Source organism: Stenella coeruleoalba (genome assembly GCF_951394435.1).
Source record: "Stenella coeruleoalba genome assembly, chromosome: 9".
Classification (NCBI taxonomy): domain Eukaryota; kingdom Metazoa; phylum Chordata; class Mammalia; order Artiodactyla; family Delphinidae; genus Stenella; species Stenella coeruleoalba.
The window spans coordinates 32,920,416-32,946,183 of record NC_137155.1 but is presented as its reverse complement, the minus strand read 5'-3'; the positions used below and the strand labels follow the sequence as shown (position 1 = coordinate 32,946,183).

Here is a 25,768-nt window from a genome sequence, read left to right as displayed (position 1 = left end):
AACATTGTTATACATTTAGAGTACTGAGCAATAAAGCAATGATATTTAAAACATATTACATATTCATTTCCCCTCCTGACTAAGTATAAGTTTAAACATGCTAAATTTTAAATAAAAGGCAGTATTAAGTATGTTGTCCCTGTCATGTACAAATATGTGAAGCTTTCATATAGTTAGCTTTCTGTCAAACTATACAGGATGACTTCAGGCTGAAAAGATTGCGGAACAATCTTTTTGATTAAGGAGACATAAAACTAGGCTGTCATAAAGAATGCTAGGATTACAGGCTTCTATATAAAGACATGCTCACTACAGCTATTAATGTGGGTAAAGAATTGTATAGTTACCAGAAAAGGAAAGTTATGTATTCAGCAAAACCAAAGATATTTGATGTTATTTTTATGACAATATGCAAGTCTTGAAATAAGTATTTATGCATTTTCAATGTTGTTTACATTGTGAAATTAAAGTAACCTAAATTACCATCCCAAAAACCCTTGGGATAATGTATGGTGAATTCTAACATGTTTCATTCTCCTTTGATTCTCATAATAATCTTACTTAGTAGTGTGTGTGTGTGTGTGTGTGTGTGTGTGTGTGTGTGTGCGCGTGTGTGTGTGCACGTGTTAATAGACTTTACTTTTTATAGTAGTTTTACGTTCCCAGCAAAATTGATGGAAAAGTACAGCGTTCCCTTTTGCTCCCTACCCTCCCATATTTTGCTTCCCCCACTATCAAAACCCCATACCACAGCAGTATGCTTAAAACAATGGATGAACCTACACTGACATACCATTATCACCCAAAGTCCATAGTTTACATTAGAGTTCACTCTGGATGTTGTACATTCTATGGGTTTTAACAATTGTACAATGACATATATCCACCACTGCAGTATTATACAGAGTATAATTCTCCTGTGCTCCATCGATTTACCCTTCCCTCCCCTCTTAACCTGGCAACCATCTTTTTCCTGTCTCCGTACTTTCGCCTTTTCTAGAATATCATATAGTTGGAATCATAGAGTATGTAGCCTTTTCGCATTGCCTTCTTTTACTTAGCAACATACGTTTAACTTTTCCCCATGTCTTTTCATGGCTTGATAGCTCAGTTCTTTTTAGTGCTGAATAATATTCCATTGTCTGGATGTACCCCCTTGTATTTATCCATTCACCTCCTGAAGGACATCCCGGTTGCTTCCAACTTTTAGCAATTATAAATAAAGCTGCCGTAAACGTCCCAAGTGCAGATTTTTGTGTGGAGATAAGTTTTCAACTCCTTTTGGTAAATACCAAAGAGTGCAAGTGATGGATTATATGGTAACAGTGTGTTCAGTTTTGTAAGAAATCACCACTCTTCTAAAATGGCTGCAACATTTTGCATTCCCCCCAATACTGAGTGAGGGTCCCTGTTACTCCACATCCTCACCAGCATTTGGTAGTGTCAGTGTTTGGGATTTTGGCCATTCTAATAGAAGTGTAGTAGTATCTTGTTTTAATTTGCAATTTTGGTAGCTATTTTAATTTTATCACTGTATAAATGAATAAACTCAATCTCAGTGAAGTTAAATAACTTGCCCATGATTCTACACTACTAAGTAGCAGATTAAAAATTAGTTTGTACAGATTCCAAAGCCCTTGGTGCTTTTTATTCTGCAGGTTGCCTTATAGCTAGACAAGAATAAAATTCAAATTCACACACAGAGAACACCATAGAGTAGTTTCCAGGCTCATTATTACTCATTTTAGTTTAGGTTCCTCCAGAAGAGGACCCTGAGACAAGAAAGTATCAGGGAACAGTGGAGAAAGGAAGGAGGGAAAGGCAGTGAATGAAGGATGTTTGAATACAGTTATCCCTGTGGGCAACTACAGCTTACTCCTACAGGGAACCTAGGGAAACAGTGCTCAGTATTACTCAAAATATAGCGTGTGACAGAACCAGTCCTTGAACTGTTTAAGACGCACCCAGGAAAAAGAATATATAAAAAGTAAAAGTAAGTACTTAGAAACTTTGATAACAACTTGACATTTTTGTAACTTCCATTTTTCTTTTTTTTCAAATTTATTTTATCATTCATTTTTGTCCACATTGGGTCTTTGTTGCTACGCGTGGGCTTTCTCTAGTTGCGGTGAGCGGGGGCTACTCTTCACTGTTGTGCACAGGCTTCTCATTGTGGTGGCTTCTCTTGTTGCAGAGCATGGGCTCTAGGCATGTGGGCTTCAGTAGTTGTGGGACACAAGCTCAGTAGTTGTGGCATGCGGGCTTAGTTGCTCCACGGCATGTGGGATCTTCCCGGACCATGGCTTGAACCCATGTCCCCTGCATTGGTAGGTGGATTCTTAACCACTGTGCCACCAGGGAAGCCCCAACATCCATTTTTCTAACAATTCGTTTTATTTTTTTCCAATCCATGATGGATTGAAAATGAAAAACTGGTCCAAAAATAGTTTGAGAAGCACTAGTATGGAACACAAGGCCCAAAATGATTCCTTTCAAGGAGCAAGGGAGCTGGGGTATTCATACCTCACTTCCCATCAGGTCAGTCCTTGGTTGAGACAGTGTCCAGAAGTGTTCATTTCCCAGCACTTCTGCCTGGGTGGAATGAAGTGGTATGCCCAGAGGGACACATGAATGTCAACAGTAGTGTCTACTACAAACTTTGTCAATGAAAAATTTCACTAAGCTAATTAATCTAAACATCATCACATCTCTATAATCATACTGATAATCAGTTAAAGGCTAAATAAGCATTAATTTGCTATGTGCTATATATAGAAGGATAACAGAAAGCTAGAATTTGACTATGCACAGATAAAATGTTTCATTCAAAAGCACCCATGAAAATAACTAATATTGTCAACCAAAGCATTGGTTAGTGGGTAGGGTAGCTAAATTAAAGCTACATCATTACCTAAAATTCAACTGTAATGCAAAGCAGTAGTCCATGGAATTCAGGATATGTGAGTAATGAGCATCTGTCACTTTACAGGGCTTCCTTCATCAACCTAAGATAATTTTGTGTCATCTTGTTGGAAAATAGTATTTTATTTTCCACTAAGGAAGCCAAAGGCAAAAAGAGCTCCTCCTTCCTTCTCTCCACTCCCAGAAAGCCAGGGGACTGGCATGTGATGAAAGTTCTGAAAATTAGATATTCTCAACCAGGATTCTGAATCTTAAGCAAGTGGTCCAAAGATGAAAGGATGATTAGAGAGCATTCTTATTTTTTGGAGACTTACTGCTACTGCTTACGCCTTCCTTGGTTTCTGGCCTTATTTAATCTTGGTCTCTCAGCCTCCTGCTAATTCTGTGAGCTCCCAATTTACTTCCAATAGTTTCCTTTTCTTACTTATGACAGTTACAGTCTGACTCTTACTTGAAACCAAAAGTCATCACTGATATGAGGTGGTGGTGAAGAATCAGAGCTCTGATTCATGCTTGCTCAGTAATTCTCTTGAAGAAGTGAGGTCAGCCTCTTCATCAACCTGGTTTTTAGTTTCCACATTTCTACAGTAGTATTAGTTCAGCAGTGTGCTTTATGTAAAATTAGTCTGTGAGATGTTCTCTGAATAAAGGATTCTTCCTTTGGAGAATCCAGTTGCATGTTAGCCTATTTAAGTTCCTAAAAAATTGTCCAGCAAAGGATTTAACTTAACTTTAACCCAGCATTTCCTAAACTTAATCATGGAAGTCTTATTTCTGAAAATATTAACATCTCACACAGTTATTCATCCATAGAATACCTTGGAAAGAGGCATTGGCTCCAGCAGTTCATTTTTCTTTGACTTTGCACCTGACACTGGAGTTTATCACTAAGCACACATGAGGCCTTTGAGGAGTCTCTGCATTAATCCATTATGACAGGGGTTCTTAAACCACAGTAAATAAAGAAGTATTTGAGAAGTTTGTAATAATGCATATTGCTGGACATCACACCAAATCTATGAATTCAGAATCTCCTGGAATAGAGTAAGGAATCACTCTACAGGTGACTATGTTGTAGGCAGTCCTCAGTTCACAGTATGAGGAACACTACTTTCTGTAAATTACCTCCTGATGGCTTACATTCTTTATCATTGGAAGAATCTAGAAGTCATAGTCATAATACTATATCCCACTGGCTTGATCATTCAGATCATTCATCTCCTAAAAGCTGTAGATGAAGCAAGTTCGTAGACAACTTGTGAACATCAGCTTAAAACCTCTGTATAAAACTTTGAAAATCTCTGATCCAACTTCAGAAAGATACAATATTAAAATGTGAATATGGTTTTAGCTGTAACTATGGGGTCAATAATTTGGACAAAATCTACTTAAAGGTTGAACACACACTAAAAGGAGCAGTCAGTCTCTCAGATGTCTCTCTCACTCCTGTTAACTGTCTATAGCTTATTCATTTCTCACCATAAACTATTAGTGAGAAATCAAGGTTAAAGGAGTAGTAGGTCAGAAACTTAATTCATCCAATTTTATGACTTATTAGCAACTAAAAGATTCTGATGATAGGAAGCCTGAAATGAATAGCTAAAATGTTATTTTTAGACTATCTGTGAATTTCACTTGCTCTCATTAACACAAATGATGAAAAATCACCTGTCAGAAATTTCAAAGCAAGACAGCAGAACACCAAAGAAACAAAAATTACTCAAGTCACCATCTTCTGGAACATTTTTTCTCTGTTAGAATTCTTCAGGTAATATATGAAGAGAATAATACTACATTTCTTCACAATATCCTGTACATTTTCTTACAGGAAAAAGGACGAGTTGTGGTGAAATTTTTTTTGTTGTTGTTGGAAACAAGCAAACTTTTTGCTCCTGGGCCACTAGTTATATTTACTGTAAGAAACCCTTACAGATGATTTGGAAGATTCGGGAGAATTCCCTTTTGTCTTTGTAATACAGCCCCAAATGTATAGATAATTTGTTAGTAAATAATTTGCAATCATAGTCTCACAGCTGCAATATTCTCTTATTTTATTTTGATAATCGGAATTATAACCTCTTTGCAACGGGGGAGTGACAATATATGGAGGTGTGCTTATTCTTCAACATCTCCATAAAACTGGTATACTGACATATATTTGCATGGGCTTCATATAACACAACACAGAATTCTTTCTTTCCAAAGGGCTTCAAAATTTACAAGCTTACCGATTTACAAGCTTTGTTTTATTCCTCTTGCTACACAGTTGTTTTGGCTTAGTATATAGAATATATCAACATCTAACAATATAGAGTTTAAGAAATTTGTACATACCTTATCATATTTCACAGTTACTTTCATTATTTGCATAAATTTATTTTATTTAATATTGTAACTTCCATTTACATTTCCAATACTAAGAATTAAAAATGTCATAAAACTCTGATGTGATAGTCACTCAACAATGCAGAGTGTACTTACACATGCATCCTTATAGGGATTACGGATTGACCTTTTTTCTTTATTGTAGCACTGCACTGTCTCAAGGGTGGCTGCATTCCTTAGGGTTGTGAACTAATCTCTGGAGAATACACATGCTGCCTCACTGAAGAGTCACTAATCAAAGCCTGAATATGTTCCTTTTGTGTTCAAATTTCAAATCCTCATCCCCACTCCAGCCATTTTTCAGGATCCTTCCTTTAAGACCACCGAAAGCAAAACTATAGCTGTTCAAACTTGGAACTAAGGAAAGAAAATAAAAAATGAAGCTGGGCTGGATTTAATTCTATATAGAGTACATTGCCAAGAGTGGAATTACGTTTACAAGCATCAGTTTTTTCAGGTTTGGGTCATTCATTTGGTCTCTCAAAAGGACCTGCTTTGTAGATCCAGGGCACTTGTAATTTTCCACCTGCGTTCCTGGTTTGCTTAGCTAAGCCTGTGGGCCCCAATGTGCAGTCCACACCTGAAAAGGGGGAGTTTTTAATGTCGTGGTTTATTAACCAGGTACTTTCCATTCACTCAGTTAACAATTAGAAAACAGAAAGAAAGAAAAATAAAGAGCGAGAAAGCCTCCTACTTGTTTTTTTACTCCAAATATGGAGATGGAAACTATTAAACAAATAAGAAGGAGGGAAACTCCCGCATATTTCACCTTGACCTGGCTGGAATGCTCTGATGCCTGTAAGAGGCGGTGCTCTATGAAAGATATCGGGCAGGCTGCTAGTGGAAAAATGAGAGGTCAGACTTTACCACGGGGAACCTCTCCTGCCCCTAGAGGAAAAAGAGAACCAGCCTGTGTCTCAGATTGGAAACAGCGCCTTGTTTTCAATCCGGGGGACTGGGTTCCCTCCCTCGACGTAACGTCGTAGGAATGGGACCCAAGAAGGCGCGCGGCTTCCCCGACAGTTGCCGGGCTTAACACCCGCTCCAGGCTTGAACCGATATTTCTGAGCTGCCAACAGGCAGAACGGCCCTCCCACCTCCTCTCTTTAGTCTCACTCTTCTGCTCCGCCGCCCTTTGTAACTTCTTTGTTCCGTTTATTTGGAAGGTGACGCTTAAGGTCAAAAGATCCACCGTGACTGGCAAAAGCCCAGAGCCACCACCAGACCCTGGGCAGAGCAGGGCTGTCCACCTCAAGGGCTGAGGCTCGGAGTGGAGAAGGAGCCGTGAGAAATTTCAGCTGCAACTCCGGGTACAGCCCCTGCGGACCGGCCCAACTCTCCAAGGGTTGGGGAGACGACGGTCTCGGGGTGGGGCAAAGGGTGAGCTCCGAACTCTGCCAGCAAAGTGGGCAGTGCTCACCAGCGAAACAGAGGGTGTTGGGGGGCGGGGAAAGGTGCCTGGACTCCACGTAGTCTGTGGCAGCTGCCGAGCAGTGAGTATCTCCCAACAAAGGAACGCGCAGCTTCGGGGTCAGAGGCTGGGGTTTGCGCACAGCTGCCAGTCTTGCTGAGCTAGTCTCCGCGCCACCTAGGCGAGCGTTGGGATGTAGGGATTCGGAGAGGAGGGGGAAAGAGAACACGGTGTGAGATTCCTGCTGCGCGGCTACGCATCAGGAGTTCTTGTGAACGATGGGAATGGCAACTCTCAGAGCCAAGGGGAGGAAAAAGAGCTGGAGTGAGCAAAACAAAGAGCGAGTGTGGGCCGCGGTGACTTCATGCCTCACCAATGTCCCGCCCACGCTGCTCCGAGCTGTTGCTGCAGCCCGAGCCTCCGCGGCAAGGAACTCTGTAGCGTGGGGCGGTTTCCTAGCAACTCGCAGCCCGAACGCGCCTAGCTAGCCGCACTTTGGGAGCCCCAACCCTCCCTCCCCACCCCAGCGGGGCCGGGGCAGGACCATTCCTCCCCCGCCCCTCGGCAGCCTCGCCTCCTTCTCATCCTCTCCGGGGTGCATCCCAGAGCGCGACAGCTGTCCCGGCTCCGGACGGCGGGACGCCTGAGCAGCACACTGGAGCCAAAAGGACAAGGGCACGAAGCACCCGCCCCCGTGAAGCCAGGCTCCTGCACCCCTGGGGGACCTCTCCTCCTGCGCTCGCGGCCGTGCGCTCCACTCCCGGTCAAGCAGGGAGCTGCGATGCCTCACTCGGTGTCCGCGGGCGCCGGCGGGGGCTTCTAGGGCGCTCCGGGGCCGCCTCCCCCAGCTGCTGGCACATCAAGCTTCCTCCCTCGCCAACCAGGACGCTGCCTCTTCGACTTTGCCCGCTGCTCAGCTGACGAGGCTGCAAAGTTGCAATTAAGTGAAGTTGGCTTCCCTGCCCACCTGTGGAAGAAGCTCGACCTCATTGATGCGCCATCGACTTTTTTCCCCTTCGGCCTCGCCAGCGTCCCCTCCCACAGAGGCAGCATCACCCACTGAATGTACATTAGGCTGGTTTTTCCCCCCAGCTTCGGGCTTTGTTTGGGTTTGATTGTGTTTGGCTCTTCGCTAAGCTGATTTATGCAGCAGAAGCCCCATCGGCTGGAGAGAGACAAAAGCTCTTTTCTTTGTCCCAGAGCTCGCGTCGCCGCCCCGGGCCTTTGGCCGTCAGAGGAGGTGCTTCTCGCGGAGATCGCGGGACCAGCCGTGCGGAGCTGGGAGGGCCGCGGGGGCCCTGAAATGCCGAGCTGTGCTCAGGCCGCCGTACCTGCATCGTTTGCTCCGAGCCGCGGGGTCCGCCTGCCGGGCCTGCTGGAAACGTCCTAGCAACACTTGGCACTTCGCGCCCGGGAGCGCGAGCGCGCATCCGGTTAGCAGCCAGGCGGCGGGCGCGGTGCAGTGCGGGCTGCTTTGCATTATGTGCCGCTCGGCCCTGGCTTTTTTTACTGCCACATTAGTCTGCCTGCAAAACTGCAGGCCAGGTCCTGCCCCATTCCTCCGGGCGGCCTGGGTGTTTTCAGTTGTTCTTGGACTGGGCCAAAGTGGTAAGTTGTTTTGTTTTCTTTTGTTTTCTTCCCTTCCTCAAAGGTCTTGGGCTGTCACGAAGAGCATCCCGGCCAGGTAAGCGGCCCGGTGACAGCCTCCATCTGCAGAGAACTTCAGAAGGGTGGGTGTGTGGCGCCGTTCTCCGTTGCAGGTGGCTCGAGGGAGGCCAGGTGTCAAGCGTTTCCTCCCTAAAGGGACAGCAATAACTGATTACCTGAGGAGACCCTGTGTATTGCTGAGGGAGGCAGTAATAGCATGGAAGTTTGGGAGGGTGGTGGGCCGTATTTACAGAAGCCCGTTTAGGGGTTCTGCCCCGTCCTTGAAAGCATCCTCCTTGAAAGCATCCTCCTTGAAGGCATCCTTGAAGATGCTCCCCATCTTTCTAGTATGTGGTCCCACTAACCCCTAGCTTGCATTTGATTCAAGCCTGAGGATAAATTGGTATAATGAGAGTGAGCGTTCTGTTTTTGAGTCCATGAAAGAAAAGGATAGCTGCACACAAGTTTCCTCTACCATAGTGCTCAGCTTGAATGACTTAAACATATATGAAGAATATTCTTGCTTTAAGTCACTGTTTTTTCAGCTCAAGAAACAATTCCTAGCTAACTCATCCCTCAGTGAGATCAATCCTTGAGACCGAGACCCTGAGACAGAACCCGAGAGCAGGATTGACACCTTTCAGTCCAGGCAAGCCACTTTTGTCAGAACTACCTGATTTGGAGAGGATACTTCTTTATATAGGATATTGTCCCCTCATTTTACAAATCACAAAGAGAAGCTCAAGTCAAATAGTGTATGAAAAAGTGCTTTGGCACTTGTGAATTAGATGCAAATTTAAGGTGGCAGTACTGGATTGTTAGCAAACAGTAAGACATAAAGTAAGTGATAATAATAATCATGAATTTAGGATGAGTTCTTATTGGTATTAAATGTAGGCCAAATATTTATTTTTGCCAATGCAATGATTATTGCCATACTTTTTGGAACATGTTTACTTTATCTGTGTTTGGTCATTGAGACTTAAATTCTATTAGAGCCTTTCTCTGGCCTCTCCTGTTGAAGGAGAGTTGTAATTGTTCTGTATACTAAAATGTTCTCCTATGCTTTGAATTGATGAGCCAAATTTCTGCCTGAAGCTAATTAAAACCATCAAGTCATAACCTTATAAATAAGGGTTTATAATGGAAACATGCTAGCTTCACTTATTGGTTGCATACACAGCTGTCTAATATTTGTTTCCAAAGAAGATTTATCCAACTGTGTGAAATGAGAGCAGTTAGAGTTAATTTTTATCTTGTGGCTCTTTTTTGGCTTATAAGTTGATTTCAAAATAAGTGAAACTTAAGGCAAAGGAAAAAGTAACATTATCAATTATCGGTTAAGTGACACCACTGAGCATAACTCCATCCTGTGTCAATAAGTGACAAAGTATTTTTCTGGATTTAGTAAATACATACACACGCACATACACTAGTAAGATGACCAAAACTCGTGTCAACAGAGTATATTTTGTTCCCAATACTTAGGCAAAAGAAAAAGTGCTACTTGCCCCCAGATTTTGCTAGTAATTGTGAGTTTTTAAAAAATATTCATTGTGTTTGTAAAGATTAGTCAAGTTCTCGTGTAATAGCATTGTATTTCCATCCAGTGACTGTAGCTGATTTGAAGCAAATATTATGAATGAGCTCTCTTGCACCTGCAGTTGTGAAAAGGGAATGCTTATCTGAAATCAGAACAAGGCATCCTTTTCCTAGTCTCTGTCAATATACAAAGATTTCTGATGTATACTGGTTTGCACTGCAGTTAAAAACATGCAAAAAATTTAAATTATAGCCAGTACAACTCAGAAAATTAGAGATCAGCGTAAACTGTTGTACTTTTGTGATATAGCTACAAGTCTCAAATTATATGTCTTCACAGTACAAATTAGATGCTTAAAGCAGAATAGGAATTTAGGTATCACTTACAAAGGAAATCTTGTTCCCTTGCTCAGTAGTTTACACCAAGGAAATGTTGAGGGCAATAAAGCCATACAAAAGAAACCATAAACAGCACAACTTTGGGTTTAATTTTTGAAGTAGAATTTACAGGTCCCAAATACATAGTGGACTTTTAATAATGAATATATAGTGAGAAAGGGGGATGTTATTAATAAAATCTGAACATTATTCTGATCTAGAAAAAAAATTATTGGAGTTTGTTTTTCAACTTTCCTTGGTGGAAATTACCGACAATCAGAGAAACAGTAACACTATAAAATGGTTAATGAGTAACTGGAAAACACTAGAGAATACGTAATGGTTAATATTTGAAGAGCTAATGTACTAACACTGCTGTTTCTACATTTGCTAGTTTTGAAAGGCTAAAAATCTTTTTAACCTAAATTTTTATATAGCAACATAAGAGTGACAAATTTCAGAAACTACCATTTCTTTTTGGAAAGTGGTAACTATTGCGCTGAAATTTCACCTTCTGTGCATAATCAACTATTTATTCTTTTACATAACGATCAACTGGATTAGCATTGTTTTATAAGTGTAGTATATTACCTCAGAACATGTTTTATAGAATAAGTTTCAGAATTCTTTATGCTTACCTAAAGTGAGAGGATATTTAAGAGAACCAACGCTTCATTTTTAAAAATACAGTTTTCCAAATTATTTGCACAATAAGCATCCAAATTAATTCTATCTTAAAGCAACTGAGATACTTTCCGATAAAAAAGCTTGTACTGTATATGAAAAGGCTATGTTTGTGCTGTATATTTTCAAATCATACCAGCAAAGTAGGTGATATGATTTGAAAAATGACATAAAAATTCCTGCGCCCCTAAACAGTTCTTTCACCTGTTACCAAATTATCAAAATTTTCACCATTTAATGGATTTCTTTGGATTAAGCATGGTATTGACACTATGTTTCTTCTAATTTTTAACTTTATATTACGGACATTTTCAAACACACAGAGAAGAAGAAAGAATGGTGTAAGGAATCACCACAGACCCATCACCCAGCTTCATCAACTATCAACTGAAGCCCAACTTCTTTCATGTCTTCCCCCACGCATTTCATTTCCTTCCCCCAAGAAGACTATTTTGAAGCAAATGTCTCATATCATTTTGTCCTAAAATATATCAGTAAATCAAAATACTACTGGAGGAGAAGCACGCTTCATTAATTCCCATAACACGAATTTTTTTAGCTAAAATTTAGGGCCACAAGAACGTCCACTATCTTTAAAGGGAGGAATGCGGAAGTGAGGGAGGCAAGCAAAGGCAAAGACAGTTTCAAGTATTTGCTTCTCAGTGGTTCTATTATATAGCTCCATTAAAAATATTCTTTAAAAAGTATGCATGCATATGAAAAAGAAAAAATACAGACAAATGTAATTACTTTATTCCAGTGGAATCACAGCAAGTATACCTTGTTTGAGTTTCAGTTTTAAGGAATGTTCCCCCTGTCTCTTGCACCATCAGTTTTCTCCTCTCTGCTAGATCATTTGCAGCATATGCATATCCATACATGCTGTAATAGCTCTCATCTTCTATTTCTGTCTCCTTTGTAGCAAAAATTCTTGAAAGAGTTGTCCATACTTGCTATCTCCAATTCTCCTCACCTTCTCTTTTAATCCATTGCTCAGGATTTCTTTACCATCCCTGAAGTTACACCACTCTGTTAAGATCAGTGACCTTCCTATTGTCAATCCGATGGTCAGTTCATTGTCTTCATCCTTCTTGACCTACCATCTGTCGGCGAGTTGACACTGCTGATCACTCCCACCTTTGAAACACTTCTTTCCTTGGCTTCCTGGACCCACATTCTCTTGGTTTAAGCTCCTTCTCCATCCCTGATGTTGGTTCTTTCTCATGTCCCAACCTCCAAATATAGGAGTGGCCCAGGATTCAGCCCTCAGATGTTCTCTTCTAGATATATACTGGTCTCAGGTGGACTGATCAGGTCTTGGGTATTAAATACCATTTCTATGCTGACAACTCCAGTCCTGCCCTCTCATCTCATCTCCAGAGGGTCTAGCAAACTGCCTATTCAACATCTCCACTGTATGTCTAAAGGCAAAGTTAACCCTAACATAGTCAAAACCAAACTTCCAATTTTCTCCCTCAGGTTTGCTCCTTTCACACACTTATTCATCTCAGTAAGCGATGTCAGTCTTCCAGTAGTTTGGGATAACACTTTGGCAGCACCCTTGATTTCTCTGTTTCTCCCACATTCCATGGTCAGTTCACCACCTCAATTGCCTAAAAAGCTGGTTTTGCTGTGATTTTCTTTCGTCCACTCAGATTTGATAAAAGTTGAGTTGAATTAATACCATAACTTTTTTTTTAAGTATAGGATATCTTCAAGTGGTAGAGCCATATATAGCACTCTGAAGAATAAGAGGACTGACCAGGTAGAAAAAGATCTTAGAATAATATTAACCAGCTGATATTTTTTTAAATGTATGTTTAAGTCTTAAAGATATATTATTTATTCATGAATATATATACCTATTAAGCTAATTAAGCCTTGATTGGACTGAAAACAAAATTAGTAACTTTAATAAAACAAGGAAAGTCAGAGGATATAGTTTAGAAGAGAAAGGGACACTATTGAATAGGATTTAATGTAGACAGTTAACAAGATAATCAGTTTTCAGTCCAATTTGATATTTTTATGAGACATAAGAAATAACATGATATAGCAACAGTATATTGCCTTTTCAATTTTCCTGTACTCCATTTTGAATGAACCTTCCTTGAAGCAAATAAAGTATTTGAGATAATCTGGTCTGTGTTTTTTAACAGCCTTTTCTGCCCCACCTGCTAAATTAGATTTATCCAGGTATAGTTTATGTTAAATTTTCACTTTGTTCACCACTCCTCTCCCCCAGGGCCATTCTATTGATCACTAGATGGATCTCAGAGGGTACAGTTTTTATCTAAAGTTCTTTAAACTTTAATAAATGGGGCCTGATATGCAGAGACCATCCAGTTTTCTTAAAAAGTAATAAACTGTTTGCCTTGTGATATAGTCTTTCTCTTGTTTGTACTTATTAAGGAAAGATGCTCAAAGCATCCTCTTTGAAAGTGCCTGTTGTATAGCATTCTCAGTCATTTAAATGATGTCTTTTCACTGGTTTGATAGGTCTCAGTGATAGGTCTCAATGAGTAACTTATATAAAAATTATGTTATTTTTGATATTATTGAATCTTACCTTAACAAAGTGACATAAGGAAATAGTCTTTTTATATGTTCATTGAACGACCTGACAACATTCATAACCAATCCTGTATTGTTTATGCTCAGTCCTTCTTGGTCCTCAGAACTCTAGTCCCTGTTGCAGCCCAAGTCTACACATTTAGAGGAGTTTTGCCAGCATGAGGACTGTGAGGCCCTATGTATCTTCTCCAGTTATATATGAAATGTATTCTGTAAGCTATTTATTGATTATAAAAGAAGCCATAGAAAAAATATTTTATGCTTATGCATATTGCATTTTATTAAATTGAACAATTAAATACTGAGCTTCTTAAGTAGGTGACCTAACTGCTAATCTCTAAAAATGTAACTTTTCCAGTTGTATCCTAAAGATGTCATATAAGTATGGCTTCTATATGTAGTGGAAAGAAAGTGCAATGCTCATGTAATTTCACAAACAACTGGGTAGCTCTCTCTCTGTGCCATGCACTGATATAAATGATTTACCACATTAATTTAACCTTCATACTAACACTATGAGAGAGGTAGAATTGTTATTCCTGTTATAGAAATGAGAAAACTGAAGCACAGAGGAGATAAGTAACTCACTGAAAATCACCTAGCTAGTAAGTAGAAAAGATGGGATCTGAATTCGGTTATGCTGCCTCATACTTGATTTAAAAAGTTTCTAGATGTTGAAGTTATACATTCAGTGTGACTGTCAGATAGAGGACCTTCATGAGGAGGCCCATGGCATATTTGGAAAAAGGCCCTTCATTCATCCCCTTTCTTAATTGTTGGTGTGCAAAGGTGAATTGTGGTGGAAATCTGGGTGTTTCAGGGTTGTCCAGGAGGCAAGGAAACAATGGCCATAGGTAACATGCATGTGAGAGCACGGAAGCCTAGGAACAGAGTTTGGACCTCCTTCCCTGGAGATTGCTGGGCTATGGCATGTAATGCTGTTACCCTCACGGAGTAACTGCAGCGAGGAGGATAAAGATTTGTGAATCAGGGCATGGTGAAAACATACCTCCTGTGGAGGCAAATACTCTCAACCTCATATACACCTCACTATGGTTGTTTTCATATGGGAGTAAGAAAGGGCGAGAAGACATGTGGCCTTACGGGCGTAAACTGGAGTGAAACTCTGCCTCCCACAGGATTTCCGATGTGTTACAGATGTGTTTGACTTGTGGTTATAAGAAAGGAAAAGAGAAAGACATTGAGCTACTAAGTAGCTGGTAACCAGTTCAGTCAGTGTTCAAAGGGACAAAATCATGGTACAAGGCATCACACCATTGATCAACATAGGGCTCAAAGCATTCCTAGCCATTTGGAGCCACTCTATTATATAGCTTGATACTCTATGTTGTTTAATATATTCATATTATTTTTTCTCCATGCATTTTTACAAAGTAAGTGTTTTTTTGGCTGTTAAATATTTACAGTGATTAGCCATAGCCAGTAGTCTACCAATATTGGTCATTTAGAGCATGGCATTTCCAGTATATGCCAGGCTCAAGGCGTCTACTGCTGTACTTTCTTCAGGCAGAAGTTTTTGCTCTGTTGTATGTGTGTGTGTGTGAATGATTTCAGTTTTATAACTATTTGACAGCAGCGGTTAGTTCACATCTATATGGACTGTCTATAGATTTCTGAAAGTGGTGAAAGATTTATAGGTTATCCACATATAGAGCTTGTTTAGTGAATCTTCACCCTTGTTTCCCACATATGGATATGGTATAGGACATTCCTTATTCCTTTGGCTCAGACAGCTTTGTTAAACTTCGTGTCAATGCACACATCTGGAGTTCCCACCTCCTTCATGGCAAACTTCCAGATCTCTTTGAGTGTCCAAGGGCCATGCTTCTTTTAAAGCCTAAAGGAAAGCCTAAAGGAAAATGGAGATTTTTGTTTTTTAGCATCAACTCTGTCCATAATGGTTTCTCGAATCTATCTGCTCCTTTTAATACAATGCCAATAGAGTAGAGAAAGCCTGAAATAGTCTTCATTCCATGAGGCAAATCTTTTGGCAAAATCTATGAGTGTCCTAACCAGTCTCCATTATTTCAAACCTTTGTCCACACTTTACCTCCCTACTCAGAATCTTCATGGCTTCCATTGTCTTCAGGCTCCTCTGCATGGTATGCAAAGCCCTTCCAGAACATCCCATGCCTAACATTCTGGCTCCTCGTTCAAGTCCTGTCTCCACATCAACCTGTGACCTCCTTGAGAGGAGAAACTGTGCCTGTTGATTCCGCATTTTCAATACCTGGCATGCAATAGGCCCTAATAAATTATTTGAAGTAAATGACTCAGTGAATGAGGTGAGGATAATAGTGATCAGTTTTAAATTGGGCAGCTAAGCAAATAAGCCCTATTCAGCTCTAATCCTCACTAGAATTTGAACTTTAAGAAATACAGTTTTCTTTTGAATGTGAGTTCTACTATAAAAGGTTTAACACCATGAAAGGATGTTTGTTTCTGCATTCCCAGTCCACTCCAAAAAGCAGTCTCTTGACTTGATAGGCAAATCTTTAGCAAAGATCACAATAGAGACTTAGTTTTTTAATCTACTTTTTACAAATTTGTTTTGCTTTCAAATTTCTGTGATAATTATTTTCATTGTTTTTAATTAATATGAAAAGTAATCCTGATCCTTTACCCTCAGTGTGTATTTTAAAATTGATTTCTACTTAGATTATACAAACTGAAATTTGTAGTCATTTTAACCAAATACTAGAAAAAGTAATGAAAAAACAAGATATTCTAATCAATTTAGTCATTATACACTCAGATTTTCTTAAAGCATCTATAGCTTTGTGTCAGACACTGTTCTGGAGTTAAAAGAATAACAATAGTTAACATTTGTAAGGTATTTTCTCTATGCCAGACACACTCCTGTATATATGATAGGAAAATATATCCTTTAATGCCCACAACCCTCTGAGGTATGTACTCTGATAATTCACATTTTATAGGTAATCAAACTAGTTAAAGAGTCATTGAATAACTTCTTCAAGATCTCTTAGCTAATAAGTAATAGAACCAGAATTCAGACCTGCGTGGGTTTGACTCTGTATGCTCAACCTCACAACAGACTATCTTCCAGGGGTATCTTCCAGAGTCTCTATCCCGGGCCTTGGAGGGCCTTGCTCTGGCCCTCTCCACAGGCAAGGAATCCATGGGGCATGCCTGTCCAGAGTCTTCAATTCCCTTCTAGATCATCTTTAGAATTCTCTGCCCAAGCAGCCCCAACCTACTTTCTTTAGACTGTGCCACCCATATGCCAAGCCCAAGGAGAGGGGAAATAAATAGAGCTTGGGCATAAAGGCTGGAGTATCCATGCAGGTAAGTGATAGGCTATTTGCTTTGCAGAATAAACCTAGAAGTGAGAGAGAAGAGGGGCAGCTTGAGGGCTGGAGGAACAACATACACTGCAAAGTTCCCAACCAGAAATCTTAAGAATCTGAAATTCTAAATTCACACCTAGCCTTCTAGGGCACTATCAATGCGTGTTTATCAATGTAGGAAAACAGAACATATTTTACGTAATAGTTTCTTAGCCTGGGTTTTAACTGTTAAATATTTAATCCTGTTATGCCTGCAACGATTTGTATTCTTGCTCCTGTCCTAAAAAAAGTTAGGGACAGATTTGTCTAGTACATTAAATATTACTGGGGGGAGGGTGACAGACAATGAATGCACCATAGATCACTGAATAAAGAGAACTACTTTATGTCGAGGTGCTATTTGGTAAAGCTCTGAGATGTATACAGATTACACTAAATTCTATTTTCCTGAAAAACAGTGTCATACAGAGAGTCTAGTGTATACATTTTTTAATTTAGTTTTACTTTTTATTTCCCCTTATTGGTTTAAAACATGTCACAGAAAAGAACATTTTACTGACATGAATTAGCCAAATTCGGTTGAATTATTCAGCTGGCATATATTTAATATCTATAAGTAAATGAATGTGTGGAAAAAATACTGCCAGACTGCCTTTATGGACTAAAAGGACTATTTTCCAATTTAAATATCAGTCTTTTTTTTTTTCTTTTCCTACAATTCTTTTTTTTTTAATATCTTTATTGGAGTATAATAAATATCAGTCTTAATGTGACCTCCTTTCTGTTTTTACAGCAAGTAAATTACTCTAATTTACATATGAAAGAAAAATGTAATAAAAGTCAAAATGATTTCCATTGGGATTTTATAATTTAATTAAAACAGTCCTACATTTCAACAAAAGTACTAGGATCGATTCTTGCTAGGAAACTACTAATATTAAATAGATATATTAAAATTATCTTCTCTAACTTTAGGAAATTAGTTTAGGAAATACGAATAAGATCATTAAATTAAAATTGCAGTGTTAAATTATAGTGGTCTTATTGGATATATACTCTTAAGATGATTCTAAAGGACGCTTTTATTTTCAATGCTGTTATTCAAAGTACTAGAAGTTCATATTTTAAAAAAGCATATAAAGTCTTAAAAAGTGATCTTTCATGCTGACCTTATCAATGAGCCAAACTATCATTACTATAGTTATTTTGAAGAGAGTTGTTACACTCTTTCCCAGGTGTTTTTGTTGTTTTAATCCACTGTTAACAGTTGTCAAAGATAGAGTCTGTTGCCATTCTAGATCAGTACTGGTACAGTTTGATTACTCTGGAGAATTGCCCAAAAAAATCACAGCACCCAGGTAGTACAGAGTGAGGAACGAGAGTAGCAACCAAAGGCTAATTCAAGCTAAAGTCCATGAGAGAGACTGAGTTTGGAAAGACTGGAAATGGGAAAGGCTGGTAATGAAGACAGGAGAATAGCAGACTAGAAATATGTCAGCTCCGAAGAAACGTGCCAAATATTTCTCATTACGTATGTGAGGTGTGCAGTAGCTTTTGGTCAGGGATGTTTTGATATTTTGGACCCAGTCTCCTTTTAGGATTGAAAGAGTTGATATGCCGATGGTAAAATACAGCCACAGTCAAGGTACTGTTGTTCCAAATATACATACGGTAACAGAGTCCTATCCTTGGAATTGAACCACAAACATTTTCCAAGGTACAAGCATGTTTCCTGATTTCAGTGGGGGCCATATATTCAGTATAATTCCCTAGTAACTGTTGCAGGTACTAGGTAGGGAAAAGATCTTCAATCTTATAGAATGAGGGATGACTACTATGCTCTGAAGGAGCTTTAGAATATTATGAGTTCAAACAAAGAAAATAATTAAAAGAAAAATTCAAAATTCTACAGAACCTTAAGGAAGTACCTTACGGAGTGCCAGACTAGGCATTGTCTTTTTTAATTGCCTACTCAAGTCAGGCTTGGAGGTCAGGCTGGCTACGCCTAATGGTGTAAGGTATTCATTGATTGCAGTAAAACAAAGAATGCAGGAAAGTTTTGGGGTGTGCAGAAATTGCTGTAGAACTCGCTGTTCTAGTTGGAAACAAAGAACTCATTGTAGCAGAACTGAATTATTGGCTGAAAAATGACCTACCTGGTCTCTTTCTTAGTACAAGGCATACCTCCCAAGGTATCACTCTATTGTCTTTTGTGCATTTGGTTTGGATTTATATGGTGAATTGAAGACAACTGAATCATAATTTGCAAAAAAAACCCTCAAGAAATGATACAAGAGGCTCAAGTTCCAAGAAAATTTATCTGGAAGATGATAACACTGAAAAACACACTCAAGAAGGGAGTCAGTTTCAGGCATCCTGAATTTTGGTTTAAAATGTCCCTTTTGATGAGTGTTTCAACCACAACCGTCTAGAAACAGAGCCCTAAGGTGAAGGACAATGTATATAATCACAGGGCCCAACCCCTGAGGTTGGTAATGGAAACACAAAGATTAAATGTTATTAGTACCAGTCTTTAGTTCAGAGGATATAACTTGTTTGATGCCTCTTGAAGACTTCACGGCCACACGATGCTTGGTGACATCTGATGGGACTAAGACGGGGTGTTAGAAGGGGTGAGGTGTCCTGAATAGGTACCTGTGCCCCAATGAAGACAGCATGACACAGCTGGAGAATAAAGCCCAGCACCCACTGTTAGGGAGCACATGTGTGTTAATATATATGTCCAGGGCCGACCCTTGGCTACTTGCAGGTCAGCATAGCATTGATGCCAGAAATCATTACTCTCTGAGGATAAGACTGCAGGCTAGATCATCTGGTGGTAGACTTACTGGGGTAGAAATCAACTTATGGGCATTATCAGAAGTCAGATATCAGGGCTTTTTGGACAAATCCTGCCTCTCAGAGATGTGTTTGATTTTGAAGTTAAAAAAAGACAAGTGCTGCTTCTGACTGAATTACTTGGCAGTGCAGAAATGTTTTGTCGGTTAGACCTATAACTGGATGTTACACCCCGCTTCCCCACAGGATAGACTTCTCAAATACTGCCCAGATGACATGGGTTTTTTCTCCTACACTGGGCACCTATCAATTCCTTTGGGTTTAATTTTTTTAAAACAGAAAAGCCCATGTACAGAACTTGGGTTTTCTTGGCCTTTTTACTAAATTACATACAGGCATACCTTGGAGATATTTTGGGTTTGATTCCAGAGCACTGCAATAAAGCAAATACTGCAAAAGCAAGTCACATGAAATTTTTCGTTTCCCAGTACATATAGAAGTTATGCTTACACTATACTGTAGACCATTAAGTATGCAAAACCATTATATCTAAAAAAAATAATGTACATACATTAATTAAAAATATTTTATTGCTGAAAAATGCTGTCATCTGAGCCTTCAGTGAGTCATTATCTTTTTGCTTGTGGAGGGTCTTGCCTGGATGTTGATGGCTGCTGACTGATCAGGATGGTGGTTGCTGAAGGTTGGGGTGGTTTTGGCAATTTCTTAAAATAAAACAACAATGAAGTTTGCTGCATCGATGGACTCTTCCTTTCACAAAGGATTTCTCTGTAGCATGCAATGCTGTTTGATCACATCTACCCACAGCAGAACTTCTTTCAAAACTGGAATCAATCCTCTCAAACCCTGCTGCTGCTTTATCAACTAAGTTTACGTAATATTCTAAGTCCTTTGTCGTCATTTCAACAATCTTCACAGCATCTTCACCAGGAGTAGATTCCATCTCAAGAAACCACTTTCTTTGCTCATCTATGAGAAGCAACTCTTCATCTGTTAAAGTTTTATCATGAGACTGTAGCAATTCACTCAATCTTCAGGCTCCACTTCTAATTTTCTTGTTATTCCCACCACATCTGCAGTTATTCCTCCACTGAAGTCTTGAATCTCTCGAAGTGATTCATGAGGGTTGGAATTAACTTCTTCCACACTTCTGTTAATATTGATATTTTGACCTCTTCCCGTGAATCACAACTGTTCTTAATGGCATCTAGAATGGTTAATCCTTTCCAGAAGGTTTTCAATTGACTTTGCCCAGATCTTTCAGAGGAATCACTATCTATGGCAGCAATAGCCTTATGAAATGTACCTCTTAAATAAAACTCAAAAGTCAAACTTACTCCTTTATCCAGGGGCTGCAGAATGATCTTTTGTTAGCAGGCGTGAAAACAAATTAATCTTGTCCATCTCCATCAAAGCCCTTAGGTGATGAGGTGCATTGTCAGTGAGCAGTAATATTTTGAACAGAATCTTTTTTTCTGAGTAGCTGGTCTCAAAAGTGGGCTTAAAATATTCAGTAAACCATGTCATAAACGGATATGCTCTCATCCAGGCTTTGTTTTTCCATTTATAGAGCACAAGCAGAGTAGATTTAGCATAATTCTTAAGGGCCCTAGGATTTTCCGAATGGTAAATGAACATTGGCTTCAAGTAAAGTTACCAGCTGCATTAGCCCCTAACAAGAGAGTCAGCCTGCCCTCTGAAGCTTTGGAGCCAGGCATTGACTCTTCCTCTGTAGCTATGAAAGTCCTAGATGACATCTTCTTTCAATATAAGGCTATTCTGTCTACACTGAAAATGTGTTGTTTGGTGCAATCACCTTTATTTTAATTATCTTAGCTAGATCTTCTGGATAATTATCTGCAGCTTCTACATGAGCATTTGCTACTTCACCTTGTACTTTTACTTTATGGAGACTGTGTCTTCCCTTAAACCTCATGAACCAACCTCTGCTAGCTTCAAACTTTTCTTCTGCAGCCTCCTCACTTCTCTCAACCTTCACAGAACTGAAGAGAATTAGGGCCTTGCTCTGGATTGGGTTTAGGCTTAAGGGAATATTGTGGCTGGTTTAATCTTCTATCCAGACCACTAAAACTTTCTTCATATCAGCAGTAAGGCTGTTTTGCTTTCCTATCATTTGTGTGTTCACTGGAGCAGCACATTTGATTTCCTTCAAGAACTGTTCCTTTCCATTCACAACTTGGCTAACTGTTTGGCTCACGAGGCCTAGCTTTCGGCCTGTCTCAGCTTTCAACCTGCCTTTCTCACTAAGTTTGATCATTTTTAGCTTTTGATTTAAAGTGAGAGACATAGGACGCTTCCTTCACTTGGCTGCTTAGAGGCCACCACGTGGTTATTAACTGGCCTAATTTCAGCACTCTTGTGTCTCAAGGAATAGGGAGGCCCGAGGAGAGGGAGAGAGATGGAGAAACAGCATGTCAGTGGAGGAGTCAGAACACACTTAATATTTATTAAGTTTGTTGTCTTATATGGGCATGGTTCGTGGTGCCCCAAAACAATTACAATAATAACATCAAATATCACTGATCACAGATCATAAGAAATATAATAATAATGAAAAAGTTTGAAATACTGTAAGAATTACCAAAATGCTGCACAGAGACATGAAGTGAACAAATACACTTGATGCAGGGTTATCACAAACGTGCAGTTTGCAAAAACACAGTAACTACAGAGCGCAATAAGATGAAGCACAATAAAATGAGGTAAGCCTGTAGATGCTTCTAGCTCTATGTTAAAGAATTCAAGCTCCAGAGTACTCCAGAATTGGGCCTTTGAGTTCTGTGGAGCTGCCATAGTGGCAAATGACCTACTAACTGGTCAATCCACTTTAGGATATTTCCTAGGGGTCTTTATTGACGAGCAGAGAACTAAAACACCCAGAAAAATCCCAAGAAATATGGAATTACCTAAAATTTGGAAGCCTACCTCTACAGCACAGTGGCACTCCTATATATGACTTACCTATGAGGAATTTGGGTTCCCAAGAACTTTACCCTTAATAGCACAAACTCACCTTTCCAAAGCTTTGAGGATGCTATACAGTAATTGGCCTAGGATAGTCTGAATTAGTTGGTTATACAAAGAAGGCTGTTGGATATTGCCCAGATATACAGTGGCCCCCTCCATCCAAAAGATCACAGGAGATACCACATGAACACTGGGAGACTGGCAGGGAATTCTAGAATCTGAGAAGACATTATCAATAATGTATATAACTTAATTTATATGTTAAAAATATATTTTGAAAAAGACCTTTCATTCATCTCCTTTTTCAACTGTTGGTGTGCAAAGGTGAAGTGTGGTGGGAATCTGGGTGTCTCAGGGTTGTTCAGGAGGCAAGTAATCAATGGCCACAGGTACACATGCATGTGAGAGCACAGAAGCCTAGGAACAGAGTTTGGAGTCAGGTTGTCATTTGTTTGGGAATAGAATACAATCTTCCAGGGAAGAAGGGGTAGATAAACTGACCTATCTCTGCACACTCAGTGGATCTGCAAAATGGGTCTGACAGGATAGAGAGGCACTCAAGAGCCTCAGTCATGGTGAGGAAACAGCTCCTATTTACCATTCAAAAATAATCATACTTGATTATGTATTTTAAAAGGCAGCTTGGGAGTCTTTAGCAGAAGCATAGAGGTTGAACTTGAAAGGGGTGGTTAAGTATCAGAAGACAAAAGGGATATAAGGGCCAAGGGGAAGCTGAGTAGAAAACAGAAGGGTTCAGAGATTAGACCTGGGGTGTTGTATGTTGGGGAATGATTTCATTTTTCTGAATGGGTTGCTGCTGTTTTGCCAACTTTAACTGATCCAGCTGAATGGGCTGACCCCCTGTAGCAACTTAACAGTACTGTGTGATTTCTAACAGACAGTATATATTTGGGAACAAGACAGAATAGAGATGCAATTATGTAAGAAAAGGATGTGGCAAATTCCTCAAGGAAGTTTTTACTGACCCTCCCAGTCTGCCTTTTAGGTGACATCCTCCTCCTATGGTTTGCTGCCATAGCACCTAGCCTGTTCTTTTCACAGCACACTTATTAAGGTTCTGTCATATGTTAGTTTTTGCTATTACTCTAGAAGCTTCACAAGGTAGATAACCTATTCTTAAGACCCTTCACAATGCCATGATTATCAGGTATTAAACAATTACCAAATAATTCATGAATGGACGAAGGCCATCCAAATCATTATAACTTCAAATTCCTTAAGAAGTGGAATTTTCTGCTGTGTTCCCAGATGATAATCTTTTCCTCTTTTGACCAAATCTCTGTCCATTCTCTTCCTTCTACTCAAGAAATCTTTTTTTTTTTTGCGGTACGCGGGCTTCTCACTCTTATAGCCTCTCCCGTTGCGGAGCACAGGCTCCGGAAGTGCAGGCCCAGCAGCCATGGCTCACGCGCCCAGCCGCTCCGCGGCATGTGGGATCTTCCCAGACCGGGGCACGAACCTGCGTCCCCTGCATTGGCAGGCGGACTCTCAACCACAGCGCCACCAGGGAAGCCCAAGAAATCTTTTAATAATACTAACAGTGCTGCCCATGAGAAGGTGAGCAACAGTTATAGTAAAACCCTGGTTACCTACAGTGTATGTGAAATCCATGGTCATTCATAGTTTGATGCTTTCTTTTGAAAACCTTTTAAGGCTGTATTTGTAAACTTTCCTATCTTAGTAAGTACATCATTCAGACTTTGAGATTTGAGAAAAGCCTCACAGTTATCATTCAATCAATAAATCAGAAGGTATTGTTTGAACACCTACTCAGTACATTTGGCATTGTACTAGTTGCTATGGGGACAGAGGAGATGTAAGATATCATGCAGGTGGGATAGCTGAGCTTGGGAACTGTGTGAGTACGTAAAACAAGATAGTGATGTGGGGCCGAGATGGGTGGTCTGGGTCATTAGTGTTGCAGGGCTTTTGACTTCTCCGGAATTGGACAGGATATAGGTCAAGTGTGTCCTGATGCCGAGACACAACCTCAAAGTACCTTCTAAATATTAATTTTAAATTTTCCTATGCTTCAGCAGAGAATTAAAGTGCAGAGCCTTGATTAACTGAAGGTTTCAACTACTTAGGTTTTACTATACATATGGTTCACCTTTTTAGGTACAATGTATTCCTAGAAACCATCATAAAATGCATCAACATAAAGCAAATCCAGGTTGTGTATCCCTTACCCTAAAGGTATATGTGATTACTTGCATTGTCTTTAGCTATTAGCAGAAAACTGTTAAATGAGTGTATAAAAACAGGAAGAACAGAAATATAAGGATTAATTTATCGAATGAGTAGACTAGGGATATCAAAGTGGCAAAATTCAGAGACAACGTGTCAAAAAAAGAAAGTGTTATGAGTGCTGGGGAGCAGTGCAGAATGGCCAGAGAGAATAAGTGCAGTAACAGGACAAAGCTTCCCCAAGGGGAGGCATCCTGAGCTGAATTCCAGAGTTGACTGAGAGAAGGGGACACAATTGGGAGAAAGTTAACTGAATGATGCAGAAGTAAACACATCAACTCAGAGAGAGAAGGGATTGGGGGAGAGGGCACACACGGGACATTTTGGTCAATGCAGAGGAGACATGCATTCATCTTCTCATTAAACAAATATGTAGTGAGTCTCTATAATGTGCCAGATATTGCTCTAAGTCCTGAAAATAGAGCAGTGGACAAAATAGACAGAAATATCTGCCCACATGTAGTTTATATCCTAATGGGAGGAGCCAGACCATTGACAAAATAAATAGAATGTCCAGCGTGCTAGAGGGTGCTATTTGTCTAGCACCTTCTGTAGTGAAAACAAACGCAGCTGGGGAATAAGCAGCAGTGCTCACACCTTCCTCTCTAGCACTCCTCACTCCCCATCTGAGTCTGTTTTTCTCTACAGAAAGTGCTAGACATATAGCACCTTCTAGAATGCTAGACCTTCTATTTATTTTGTCTATGGTCTGCCTCCTCCCATCAGAATGTGATATCTGAGCCAAGTCCTGGAGGGAAATATGAAAGGATAGCAACTGCCTCAGTGATATGTCACTTGAAAGGAAGAGACTGGCACT

At 39.9% G+C, this 25,768-nt stretch overlaps 2 protein-coding genes across 4 annotated transcripts in view; one reads left to right on the top strand and one right to left on the bottom strand.

Annotated features, from left to right (window-relative positions):
- MACC1 (MET transcriptional regulator MACC1) overlaps window positions 1-25,768 on the bottom strand; it is a 439,721-nt gene that overhangs the window by 176,848 nt on the left and 237,105 nt on the right.
- The window catches only part of ITGB8 (integrin subunit beta 8), a 98,287-nt gene continuing 77,410 nt past the window's right edge, over window positions 4,892-25,768 (top strand). The window contains exon 1 of one of the 3 annotated variants that reach the window (XM_079932439.1): window positions 4,892-8,326. In XM_079932439.1, coding sequence (XP_079788565.1) covers window positions 8,200-8,326 — 127 coding nt within the window. In that variant the 5' untranslated portion in view covers window positions 4,892-8,199. The remainder of the gene's footprint in view (window positions 8,327-25,768) is intronic. The other 2 variants (XM_079932438.1, XM_079932440.1) reach the window with 2 other exon arrangements.